At 48.8% G+C, this 13,568-nt stretch overlaps 1 protein-coding gene across 3 annotated transcripts in view; it reads left to right on the plus strand.

Annotated features, from left to right (window-relative positions):
* The window catches only part of PLXNA1 (plexin A1), a 124,827-nt gene extending 114,191 nt beyond the window's left edge, over positions 1-10,636 (plus strand). For all 3 annotated transcript variants that reach the window (XM_068163797.1, XM_068163799.1, XM_068163798.1), the window contains exons 31-32: positions 4,354-4,504; positions 8,793-10,636. In XM_068163797.1, the coding sequence (XP_068019898.1) occupies positions 4,354-4,504; positions 8,793-8,888 (247 nt within the window). In that variant the 3' untranslated portion in view covers positions 8,889-10,636. The remainder of the gene's footprint in view (positions 1-4,353; positions 4,505-8,792) is intronic.
* Positions 10,637-13,568: the final 2,932 nt, after the last annotated feature.

Below are 13,568 nucleotides of genomic sequence, written 5' to 3' on the forward strand. Positions count from 1 at the left end.
AATGGCTGTTTGACAAAGCTGTTTATGACTTGCTTAAGGAGTGCTAAAGGCAACATCCACTTTTAGATTGTCTGCTGCTTCCTGTTGTAAAACCTTGGTCTTTGCTAGGGAATTGCTAACACCTCCCTTGATTGCTTACTAGGAGCAGTGAGAAGTCAGTCTACAGAAGTGCCTTTTTTGTACCACCACACACATGCACACACATTTGCTGAAAGGGTTGAATGTTCCCATTTCCCAATTCTTGTTCTTCAGTACCTCTCTCCTGGGACCCTGATGAGAGCACATGCTGGGAGGCAGTGCTTGGGCTTCTGTTGCTGTGCTGAGGAGCAGATCTCCTGACTCCTTCCAACACCTTCCACCTTCACTGTTAGCTGATGAGAGACAGCTTTCTGTCCTGCTGAATTACTGCAGTGTTAAAAGTCCAGGGTTTGAATGCTGCTGATTACAAATTGATGTGCTCAGGCATAATGCTGTGTTTAGCTTTATCCTTTTGGGAGACAAACCTGGAAGGTGTCCTCCAAAGCCCTCCAAAGAGAGCTACTGTTAAAATGTTGCTGTCTTGTGGAGTGGGACTTGATCAAGCTTTAAAAATGGCAGATTTGAGGTTGCTGATGCAGCTTTCCCCTTGTGCTTGTCTGCTGGGCTATAGATCATGCTCTTCTGTTTTTGTCACTGAGTACCCTTCCCTTTTCCAACTTCTAGACCAGGTACAGAATGAACCAAATGAAAGATGTCCAGGCAGCAATAAGCATCATATTCTCCAGTTTGCAAGCATGGGACTTGGTAGCCTAAATCATCTTTTGGATACTTGCTTGTAGAGTTATTTGTTGCACTGTTGGCATGCCTGGTGCTTTGCAGGCAGGTACAAAGACATGTGTCTTCCCTTGAGGGAGACAGGGCTTGGATCAGAAGAAAAGGTGCCCCTGAAATATGATGGCTGAGATGAGAGATGAGCTGCATTGGAATAGGAGAAAGTTCTTTGTGGGAGGCTGGAGGGAGCTGTGGAGGGGGGTCCCATAGGAACATTACAGACTTCATAAGGTGAGTTTCTCTGACCTTGCCATCTCTGTGACAAAGATACTCAGCAATGTGTGTGCCCAGAGTGAAAAAAAAAAGTATAAAATCATTCCACAGTTAAACATTGGTCTAGACATGCTGTGTCCCTGTGGAGGAGGTGGAAGATCTCATCCGTGACAGATGTTCCTGCCTTTGCTTGCCACTGCTATGGTCCCAGAGGCAGCCAGGGAGAGGGCAGAGCTGGCCCGTGCAGGATATGACTGCATCTCCTACTGCTCCTCTGCTGTGGGGAGTCACTGTGCAATCAACATTTCTGGCTTTTGGCACCAGTTATTGTCACAAAGCTTTGCAAAGGCAGGGTGGGAGTGATGCGAGGGCAGCTGAGTGGGACTGCTAGTCACAACAGCAGGTCTGTCTGCCACTGTGGCTCAGGCGCCAGCTGAGAAAGGGACATCCTGCCAGTGTGAGGCAGGAATAGTATGGTGAAAGGCCTGGGGAAACCCAAGGGGACTGCTGCTGGTGTCACGGCTAAAGTAGGTTCCTCTGGAAATGGTAGGTGTGACTGGAATCTTGATCTGTGTGAGCCATGCACACTGTTGAAGAGCGGTGGTTTCCTGCCATCCTGTGTGTCCTGGTGAAGCACAGGATGTGAAATTGCTGCATGTTACCTGGGCATCTTCTTGTGGCAGCCACCACAGCTTTTTTCTTCAGTAGGTCTCCCTTGTATGTTCACCTTCCACAAGTCCCTCCCCACAAGGGCCTTCACCTTAAAGGTTGAAGGGTGACCAGGACAATCTGTATGGGTTTTCTTGGCTAGTCAAAGCTGACTGGAATCACAAAGGTTGGGCATATTGTCCCTAGTATTCCTCGGCACAGGTAGAAGTAATGTCAGCTTTACGTGACTGGGGGGTGATTTTTCTAGCACCACAGCAGATCTCTTGATACCTGTTTTGGTCAGAGGTTCTCACCTCAAACTACTGCTCTCTTGGCAGTATCCAGGAAGTCTCTCACATCATTTTCTGGGTGTGAATGAGCCTCCTTGTATAAACTGCCCAAGTATTTTATCGCTAGCTGAGTTCAGCGCTGTGGGATGGAGTGGATCCTCATATTCATCTCCTCAAGTGGTCTTGCTGCCATCTGCTCCCATCCAAGTGCTTCAGCTATGTTCCATCTCAGCTTTCAGCTGATGATGCTAATGATGCTAATCACTGTACCAGAAATTGCACCGAGTGAAGAGTCATAAGGAGTAAAGAAAACCTGGGAGAGACTGGCACTCTGTTGTAGGCAGGGTATCTGTTTTAATAGAGGCCTGTGGACACAACCCTGGTTCTCAACAGGACCTCAGCAGAGAGGCAGCTGGTGTATCTGCTTGATGGAACCCTGCTGCTGCAATGGGATGCTGCAGCTTTGATCTGCCTGAGTTACGATGGGCATCCTATTGGATGTTCTGGTTTTCCACTATGATTCTGGGCAGTATGAGCTGTGTCTGGATTTTGCTGTATTTGCTGAGTGTATCAGTGGGGTCAGCTATGGGATAGGACTACAAATTGTGGAATCGTAGACTGGGGTTGGAAGGGACCTTTAAATGTCATCTAGTCTAACTCCTCTGTGGTGAGCAGGCACATCTTCAAGGAGATCTGGTTGCCCAGAGCTCCATCCAACCGGACCTTCAGTGTTTCCAGGGATGGGGCATCTACCCCCTCTCTGAGCAACCTCTTCTGTTGTTTCACCACCCTCAGTATCTTAAAGTGTCTTAGGAAATGTAAGATAGAATCATAGAATCAACAAGGTTGGAAAAGACCGCAAAGATCATCAAGTCCAACCTGTCACCCAAGACCCCATGTCTACTAGACCATGGCACCAAGTGCCACATCCAGGCCCCTCTTGAACACCTCCAGGGACAGTGACTCCACCACCTCTCTGGGCAGCCCATTCCAATGGCTAACAACTCTCTCAGTGAAGACCTTTCTCCTCACCTTGAGCCTAAACTTCCCCTTGCGTAGCTTGAGACTGTGTCCTCTCATTCTGGTGCAAGGATAGTGTCTGGTTGGTAGAGAGAAGCACAAAGAAGGCAGGAAAGGACCAGGTCATTTGACCGAGACATGCCTTAAATCATCAACTACTTCTCCTGCTGCTTAGATTCTATGAGTTCACAGACATGTTTGTACAGCCTTGGTTTTCGCTGAAAATGAGAGCTCCTTGTAGCTCTTTGGTGAGCAGCAGCTTCTGAGTATGGCCAGCAGCAGCCATAGGCTGTGTGGAATGCCTGTTGCTGAGGAAGACATAACCACATGGGCATGTATCACTACAAAGGCTGGATGTGAGCTTGTGTTCATGCACCAAGCATTTAATTGAATGCAAGGTGGCTTTAGTGACATGGTGACCATAGGAGAATGGTAGCAAAGCCTTAAGTGTCACTACAGTCATGGAGGATTCTGCTGGATGTGGTTTGGTGGCAAAATATGTCAACAAGATGGGAAGGAGTAAAGATGTGTGATTTAGGAGAGAGTGGGAAATCGCTCAGAGCAGCAGCTTCTGGCTTCCCTGCATGAAGAACGGGGCTGGGCTTGGCTGAGCTTGGTGCTGCTTCATTAGGAGTGAGATCCTAATGATGCTGAGCACCCTGTAGACTGCTCAGAGGACCTTTTGATGAGCAGCAGCGCTAAAATGGGTGATGGTCTCTGCTTGGAGGCAAGGTGCTCTTTACCTTGCCTCTTGTGGTGGGGTGAAAATTCCCCCCAGCATAAGATTGCCAGACCAGCTCAGTTGGAAGCAAATGAAGCTGTATTTACAAGCAAAACTACAACTAAAATGAAATGCAATGAATATGTACAAAATACACAATATTTACACATATGCACAATTTATAAACAGCACAAGCCCCCCCCGGACAAACCAGGAGGCTAATAATAGCTTCCCCTCCCCTGCTCTCTTCCCTACCCCCTGGTACACATGGGACAAGAGAAAGAGCAGAGTTGTTGGTTAATACTCAGCCACAACAAAGCAATGCAGCCGAGGTCAGCAAAGCCAGCAGAAGCCAGAGCTAGTATCAGCTAGAGCAAAGGAAGCAAAAAAAGAGAAGATTAGTTTACAGATCTAACTTTTATGTTTGTTATCTATCCAATGGGATTGTTTAGAACTGCCCATTATTTTCCTTTTCACATCCAGTAGTGATTTCTTTACAGTCTACTACTGTCTGTCCAAGGTCTGTGGAAAAGTTACAAGGCACAGCCTAAAACTACCACACCTCTCCAGCGACTGTTCTCAGTGTCATCACAGGGACCCATCTCCTTGTCTGTCCCTGCTTCTGACCTGCTCTTCTGTTCTCCCTTGCAGATATTATGCAGATATAGCTAAAATGCCAGCGATCAGTGACCAGGACATGAGCGCGTACCTGGCGGAGCAGTCGCGGTTACACCTCAGCCAGTTCAACAGTATGAGCGCGCTGCACGAGATCTACTCTTACATTACCAAGTACAAGGACGAGGTAAGGTGCCGTGGTGGGAAGTCAAGCCTGGGCTGCCACTCATCTGCTGTGGACAAATGGGCAGAGTCCAACGGCAGGAGATTTAACGCGTCTAAGTGCCAGGTTGTACACACTGGCCACAACAGCCCCATGCAGTGCTGCATACTGGGGTCAGAGTGGCTGGAGAGCGGCCAGGCAGAAAGGGACCTGGGGGTACTGGTTGATAGTAGCCTGAACATGAGCCAGCAGTGTGCCCAGGTGGCCAAGAAGGCCAATAGCATTCTGGCCTGGATGAGGAATTGTGTGGCCAGCAGGAGCTGGGAAGACATTCTGCCCCTGCACTCAGCACTGGTTAGGACAAACCTTGAGTGCTGTGTCCAGTTCTGGATCCCTCAATTCAAGAAAGATGTTGAGTTGCTCAAACTTGTTCAGAGAAGGGAAATAAAGCTGGGGAGGGGGTTGGAACACTAGCCCTATGAGGAGAGGCTGAGGGAGCTGGGGTTGCTTAGCCTGTAGAATAGAAGGCTCAGAGGAGACCTTATTGCTACCTGAAGGGAGGTTGTAGCCACGTGGGAGTTGGTCTCTTCTCCCAGGCAACCAGCACCAGAACACGAGGACACAGTCTCAAGCTGCACCAGGGGAGGTTTAGGCTGGATGTTAGGAAGAAATTCTTCCCAGAAAGAGAGATTGGCCATTGGAATGTGCTGCCATCACTGGAAGTGTTTAAGAAGAGACTGGATGAGGCACTTAGTGCCATGGTTTAGTTGATTAGGTGGTGTTGGGTGATGGGTTGGACTTGATGATCTCGAAGGTCTTTTCCAACCTGGTTAATTCTGTATTCTGCATCTCTCTTTGCAGTCTCCTATCTCTTCCTATAGGAAACCACTCTGAAATGTGGGAGAGCAGCATAGTCCATATCTGTGCTTCAGGCTGGTAGGGAAGGAAAGGTCTGGGAAAAGTGGAACCAGGGGCTGGTGTAGGCAGTTTCTCATTCCCAGTATTTTCTGCAGTGAGTAAGGTGGGGGGCACCTGTTTCAATATGCATTTGGCACACGAGCTCTGTGAGGCTGTAGATTTCACAGTGGTGTTTCAGTGTGCCTCTCCTGTCAGCTGCCACCAACCCTGTGCTGCAGCAGTACCAACACCATGTGATTACCCAGGTGCTGTCTGGCTCTGCTCCATGGGAATGCTAGAGGTGGTGGCTTCTTCAGTGCTTGCTTGGTGAACATCAGCAACAATGGTTCAAAACCCCTCTCTTGTAATTTATACAAATTAACTTCATAAAGCACTGCTCAAATATGCACCCCACATCTTTTTATTAAACCAATAAAATATGTAACTACAGTAAAGTACAGATCTATACATAGAACATGAGACTATAGGTTTTATTGTCCCAATAAAGGGAATGGATGATTGTGTTTGAACAGTGGCTTATTTAGGTGACAGAGAGCCAGAACATCATCTTGCCCAGAAAGGGCTGGTGGAGGAAACAGAGCCCCTGTCATACCCTCCAGCAAGCCTGAGAGGAATCTCCCAGTGCCTTGGAGCTATGAATTTAGGAAGTCCATGGTCAGGTCATAGCAGACCTGGCCCCTGGATCTAAGGTCAGCATTGGGACTGTGATAGCCAGAATCCTTGTGGAACTTGATGCTTTGCAGGAGTAAGGAGGAGGAAAGCTTGGCTTGCCTATGGGAATGGGAGGAAACTCTGGTGCTTGGGAAGGTGCTCTGTGGTAGTCATCGTGCAGCTGGTGGTCGTGTACTGATGACATACTGATTGGATCTCTATGCCAGTCCCCAAACAGCTTTGGATGGCAGATCCAAGCTCCTCATAGCTCTGTGTGATGTGTTGGCCAGGAAGGGGTTTTGTGGTTTTACAGTTTGTACAACAGCTCTGCGTCTGCTGTGAGAGTGGCAGAAGAGCAGTCTGGAGGATCTAGATCCGGTGTGGGGCAGCCCTCATCCCTCAGCCATCATCAAATCTTTGCTTCCTCCAGGACAAGAGTCCCCCAAGCCTTGAAGAAATCCTCCAAGTACTGGGCAAGAGGGAGGGAGGCTACCATGCAGCATTAATGAGCTGCTCTTTAGGGGCACCAGTCCTCTTGTAACAGCAGCCTGACATCTGTTGAGTGTCTTGCCATCGCCTGCTCTCTGAGCATCACAAGTGTGTTCACAGCTCTCAGGAACTTCTTTTATTATTTGTAATGGGATTAATAAATCGCAGCTGTTCCCTTTGTTTGTTTTCATTCATTAAGCACAATTATATGCAGCCCGATTGCACCCTCTTTGATGCAAAATGGGAGAGAATAATTTTTCCTGTTGTTCAGTGCAATAATATGCTGTCACTGGCTGTGGATGAAAATCATAATTAATTTTCATTTGGGTACTTGCATCTTAGTAATCAGTGGTCCTGGCTCCTTACAGCAGGTGACAAACCTGCATCTCCACACTCGGCACAGGTTCCCCTCGCCTGCAGTGTTTCTGTAAGGCTGACATAAAAGAGGAGCAACTAAATGCAGGGGGTGTTGGAATATTCCAACACCTCAGCATCCCAGAATACACAGCTGTCTTATTGGAAGAGATGGAGGCAGCAGGTGGGGAGAAGAGGCTTCTCTTCCACTTCTTGAATCAGTCTCACCCGGTTTCAGCTCAGCCACCTTTCAGGTACATGGGGCTGTGATTCTGGGCGAGTGCTGTTGTTTTATGCTGCGTGTAACATGGCAGTCAAGAGTGGCTGTGGAGATGAATGATGAGGGAGTGTCCCCAGTAGCAGGTTTGTGGCAGAATCCATCAGCTTTCTTGCAAGTCCAGCTGCAGCCCAGGATTGTAGCTGCCAGGGGAGGTAAATCAGATGGGCTCAGCTCTTGCTGGTGAATTTTCCTGTCCTCAGGAACTGATGCTGGTGATGAGATGCAGCTTTCCTGTGGGAAGAGATTGTCTGTCAGGCATCTCTTACTGCCCCAGTAGACAGGGACCACCCTGGTCCTGGCCCAAAAAGCCTGGCCAAGAGCCAGATCATGGTGTTGGCTGGAGGCTGCTGCATGGCAGCATGGGGGAAGCTGCACAGCACGCTCTGTGCGCCGCTCCACAGCCTGCCGGCACTGCAGCAGCTCTTAATCAAAGGGAGCTGATTCCCCATTAAGAAGTTACCTGTAGGGCTCCTGATGGACTTTGCCTGCCTCCTAGTAAGTCTATTAATTATACAACAGTTTGTTTCCAATTATGCAGCCAATGAAATGGTTAATCAAGTCCCCTTTGACGGATGCCTTGATATTTAATTGCAAAAAAATTTGCTCTCTCAACTAGCTCACCCGAGGAGATGAGATTCCTGTCAGGTTTGGTTTTTTAAATCAGCTTTTCTGTTCTGGTGGCACAATGTTAGTGAGACAAGACTTCTGGCTGCTGGGAGGGCAACTGCCCCTTCATTTTACACTTCATTACTTCCTTCTCCCCACTCCGAGCCCCTTCCTCCACCCTCCTGCTCCATCAGACCTGGCATGGCTACATCCAGCCCAAGATAGGGAACCATCCCTCCACCCTGCTGTCTGTCATCATGGTCAGGACCTTGTTTAAAGAAAGGGGATTTCAAGTGGGAATGTCATCCTCAGATGTCTGTGGATATACCCCTTGCACAGGACTGAGGGCTCTTAGCAAGGCAGGCTTTGCTGGTGCATCTATCTGGTCTCCTTCTCTATCACCCCAGTGTCTCCCTGTTATCCACCTTGGGTAGAGATGAGCAGGGTTTTATCACTGGTGGCAGCTGAGGCCTTATGGATTTGGTCTTTTTGTGCTTGTGGAAGCAGTTCATGGCTTGATCATGGTGGCTGAAATACAGCTCCTGCCTTCCTAAGGTTACAGGTTTGCTGGAGTCATGGATGTTGCAGGAAGATGTCTTAGTTTTGGGGTTGCAATTCATTTGATGGTGGATGTTCACATCTCTCTGGCCTGATGTCATTGATGAGCCAGTGTGGTGACAGGCAACCAGCAACAGAACAAGAGGACACAATCTAAAGCTGTACAGGGGGAAGTTTAGGCTTGATCTTAGAAAGAAGTTCTTCACAGAAAGAGAGATTTCCCGTTGGAATGGGCTGCCCAGGGAGGTGGTGGGGTCACCATCCCTGGAGGTGTTTAAGAAAAGACTGGATGAGGCACTTAGTGCCATGGTCTAGTTGATTAGTTAGGGTTGTGTGATTGGTTGGACTTGATGATCTTAGAGGTCTCTTCCAACCTGGTTGATTCTGTGATTCTGAATCACTTTGGGTCAGAGGGCATCTCTTCACCCTCTTTTCTCCTCTCTCTCTCTTCCCCAGATTTTAGCTGCACTGGAGAAGGATGAGCAGGCCCGGAGGCAGCGGCTGAGGAGTAAGCTGGAGCAGGCGATCGACACAATGGCCTTAAGCAGCTGAGAAGGCAGCGGTGTGGTGCCAGCATCCCGGGCAGCGGAGGCAGCAGGAGGGAGGGCCGGCCAGCGGCAGCCAGGGGCAGAAGAAGACTTTGGGGCTGGCTGGACCTGCAGGAGCCGCCGTGCCTCCGCATGCTTCCCGTGAACGAACAAGGAAACCTCGCGCTTTAGCGGAAAAGACCCCAAATCCCAACAACAGCAGCAACATCGATGTAACCCCCCGACCACACACAGCCCCCAGGCCCACCGCGATGCAGCAGGGACCTTGCAGAGAGGCGAAGCCGGGTGGAGGAGAAGGGGATTGCCTGCCCCATGGGACCCGCTGGGCAAACCTTGCCCGGGCAGAGCTCCTGAGCCCACAAGGAAGGAGGGTCGGGACCGTGGGGCTCTCTGGGCTGGCGTTTGGATGTTGTTGTTAATTTGGTGGAGGGAGGGTGGGTGGGCTTCTATTTTTACTGTACTTGACTTGCTCTCCCCTCCTTCCCTGCAGCTATCCGCCCCTTCTTCTCCTCTTTCTCCTTCTCCTTCTCCTCTCTTTTTTCTGTCTCTAACCCCCTTTTCTCTCTCTCTGGCCTTCTGCCACTAGTGTTAACTGCTATATTTGCACAATTTACATGAAAGAAACAAAATTTTTAATTTAAAGAGGGGAAAAAAAGAAAAAAAAGAATTGATAACAAAAAAAGGGGAGGGGGAAAAGAAAGAAGATTCTAAACCTTTGCAACGAAATAATGAAACTGGTTTTTAAAAGATAAGCTAAAGGACTGATGCTGGGGAGATTTGGGGGTGGGAGCAGTAGGGGGTAGGCAGGAAAGGGAGAAATTCCTGAGCTTTGATATTTCTACAATATGTCCTGTGCCATGTTTTATTTGAATGTTGTTTAGTGCAGAAAAACAAAAAAAACTTTAAAAAAAAAAAAAAGAAAGAAAAAAAAGTGGGAATTTTGTTAGCTGAATAGGTGCTCTTATTTAAAATGCTGCTGGAGTGGTTCTGGAGGTCAGGATCTCAGAGGGAAGGAGATCCCGAGGCTGGTTTTTCTTTTCCTGGGGGAAATCAGTGAGGGATGGTCGGTGTTTTGTTGAGATCGTCCTTGTTTTCCTAATCTGGTGGCCAGAGGGAGGTCTGGGCAGTGCTGCCTGCTCCTGCCTGTCCCAGGACAGTGCAGGGTAATAGATGGCTTTAGAAGCACAGGAGTCTGGGGAGCTGTTGTGGAGAGCCAGCTTGGGGTTTTTTTTTGGCAGATCCCCTTACACTGGAACAGCCTGAATGAAGCCCCTTTATTATTTTTTTCCCCTCCATCATCTTTTTGTGTTGATGCAGGGGAAGGGACCAGATCCTCTGGGAAAAGGGAGGCAGCTCCTCCATGTCTCTTGACCAGGATCCCACAGCAAACCCTGCTGGGTGACCAGCCCATTGAGGCATTGGGGTGCTCAGCTGCCACAGGACTGTTGCCTGCTCCCTCCACCCAGGAAACCCGAACATGTGCAGGACTTTCTGCCCAAGACTGACCTTTCTGTCTTTTCCTTCTTTCTCCCCCTTTCTCTCCTTGCTGTCACCCCACCTCCCCTCTGCCACCTCCGCCCTGCTTGGGAGTTCGCTGGAAACCTGAGGTCTCTCCCTCAGCTGCCCTCTTCAAAATGTCAGATACTGTGGGTTTGTGCTTCCCAGATATTAAAAGGTTCCGAATGCTGCCCCAAATGGCAGCAGGTGACCAAAAACTTCCCTTCTCCCCCCCCAAAAAAAAAAAGAACAAAACCCTTTCCTTTTCTGTACTGAGAGCTCCCACCGCTGCCCAGGCCCTGGCAGACAGGGCCAGACTCTGCCAGAAGCGGGTGGCTGTCGAAACCCAAGCGGAAAGAAGCCCGGCTGATTTCTGTCCATTCCCTTACATCGCAAGTTAAGGGGGGGAAGGGTGGGGGTGGGGTGTGTGGTGGTGGTGGTGGGTGGGGGAGAAATAATGAAGTTTTTAATTAAAAAAAAAAAGAAAAATAAAAATAAAAGTGTGTATATATATATACGTGCTTACAATCTAATTCTCGTGCCCCAGTGGGGTGCTGTGTAGTTACCTGAAGGAGAAGCGAACCAGTATAGATACGAAACGAATTTACGCAGCCGGTTAAAACAAAGCAAACTGCTACACAAAACCAACAACAACAACAAAAAGAAATAAAAGAAAGAGAAACAAAAAAAGAGGAGAGAAAAAAAGAGAAAAAAAAAAGGGAAAGAGGATACCAAAATGGTCTGGAAGAAATTTCCAAGCCTTTTCTCACCGTGCAGAACAATCGGGCGAAGCTTGCGCATCTCTCATTGTGTTGTACTTTCGTTTGGTTTTGTTTTGTTTTAATAAGGAGGGAAAGGAGAAGATGCTGATTAAAAAGAAACAAACAAACAAACATCAACAACCCAAAAAAACCCAACAATGACAACAAAACCACCACCACCACCACAACAACAACAAAACCAAACCACAACAGCGAAACTATGGAAAAAGAAGTAATAATTGTTTCCCAAACCTATGAACCCTGAGCTGTCGCTGGATTTCTGAGAGCTGTGGGCTGTTGCATGACTGTGCTAGATTTTAGTCTGAGTTGATCTTTTTAAGAAACAGGAGAGATAAAAGAAAAGGAAAAAAAAAGCATAAAGCAAACAAAAAAATAACCCTGCAAGTGTTGAATATTAGAGGTTTGTTTAGACCTGTTCTCTATTTTTGGTTTTTTATTGGAAATTAATCTGTCCCTTTCTCATCTGAAAGAAAAAAAAAAACCCAAACCACAAAACCAACAAAAAATTGAAAAGAAAGTTCAGATTTCAAATGTGGTCCTTGGAGAGCCTTAAAGGACAGCTGTGTGCCTACTCATGCCAAGGCCGCTGCTGGCTGCCAGCATCTCCCTGGGTGCTCCCTTGGGACAAGATCCTCCTCAGGGGTGGTGACGGGTTGGACTTGATGATCCTTGAGGTCTCTTCCAAGCTTGGTGATTCTGTGATTCTTGGGGGCTCGTTTGCAGAACTCACTGTCACTGTGATGGGGTGGGGGGCTGCCCACAGCTTCCTTTGGTGGAAGGTTGGCCCAGAGCTTTTTTCTCGTGCTGCTGCTGGCTGGGTGGTGTTGGTGGAAGTCCTAGAAATCACCTGGAGGATGGTGACCATGTGTGGGTGGTCATTGCAATCTGGTGCAAGGGGAGTGGTTGCTTTGAAGTCTCCATCCAAAAGTGCGATGGGTCCTGCCTGTTTCAGTGGTAAGAATGTCTTGAGGAACTTTGGATGTTGTTGAGGGAGCCAAGTGCATAGTTTGTGTCATGATTGAGAGTGGATGATGGAACTCTCCCTGTTGCCAGTTGGAAGTGTTTCTAAGAGCATCCCCCTGAAAATGTCCTTGTTGGCAAAAGAGGGCTGGCAGCACCATTAGAGCAAAGGGTTTATTAGCCTGCTACTTTGCTGGCAGCAGTGCTGTGGGTACTCCTTTTGCTGGGCCAGAGGGACAGGTGAATTTCTTGGCCATGGTGGTCCCAAGCTGGACTCAGGCAGCAGGGAGGCTTCTAGGGTGCTGTACCAGGCAGGCTGGCAGCACCATGGCATGACTGTACTCTCTGGGCTGACTTCCCTCTCTGAGTTCCCCTTGCCCCATGCAATGCTGAGAGCCTGAGGTATGGTTCTGTGGATGTTTTTTGTTGGCTTCTTCCTGGGGAGGTTTGGGGTGCCCAATGTGTTCCACTAAAGGATTCCCCTGGCACCTCCTCACCCCTCCAGGGTCTCCTTGCTGCCTCTAATTGGGAGGTTGGTGGTCGGTGAGGTTGGCATTGCAAAGCTGCCCGCAGCTCTGATGCTTCTTGGTGCTACCTTTGCCTTTTGTGTGATGCCCAGTGTCCTTAATTGTGCCAGGCAGCCTGTCCTTCCTCCCTTGCCCCAGCCTGGCAGCAGCAGAGCCAGGCTGACCGTCTGCATTTAACCCTGCCCAGGAACAAACAAAGGCAGGGAGAGGCTGGGAAGCATTCACAGGACTCCTTTTACCTGTGCCCCAAAATGGGGTGAGACAGAGAAGCATCCCCTGCCCTGAGCCTGCATTTTGGGGAGCTCCTGCTCTGCCCCCACTGTTGGAGGCAGATGAACCCTGTGGGTTGATCCCCAACTGCTGCAGCAAGCAGGTCCCTCCCTGACCTCCCCCTTCTGCTCACATTGCCTTTTCAGTTTGGGATTAATAAAAATTGCAATCCAGCCTGGAAGTGTCCCCCATGCCTGGCCCCGGTGTCCCCCTCCAGCAGGAGCCCTGTGCCACCCCCGGGGCTATTCCCAGCCTGGGGACAGGGAGCAAAGGGAAGGGTGGCAGGACCCCCTTTGGGCTCACCCGCTCCCGACCAAAGCGCACAACGAGCTGTCCTTTAAGAAAGCAAGGGGGAACCTAGCGTGGACCTGGTGAGAGACAAGAGAGTTTTAATAGTTTAAAAAAAAATTAGAAAATTAAATGGGGGGGAGAAAAAAAAGAAAATGAATAATCCAGAGTCCTGATTACCTTTCTGTGATTGTTTCAGACTTGAAGCAAGAGGCCAGCGTGGCTGGTCAGACACCCTTTGATCGTGTAAATATCCTGCTATTTCCTATTTTAATGTTCTTCAGATTTAGTACTTGTAAATAAACACACGCATCAAGGAGAGATTAAACATTTTTGCTAAAGCTGCTGTCTCACCTGTGT

The sequence above is a fragment of the Melanerpes formicivorus genome, unplaced genomic scaffold, assembly GCF_026170545.1.
Source record: "Melanerpes formicivorus ecotype bairdi unplaced genomic scaffold, bMelFor1.0.p_v2 SCAF_74, whole genome shotgun sequence".
NCBI classification, from domain to species: domain Eukaryota; kingdom Metazoa; phylum Chordata; class Aves; order Piciformes; family Picidae; genus Melanerpes; species Melanerpes formicivorus.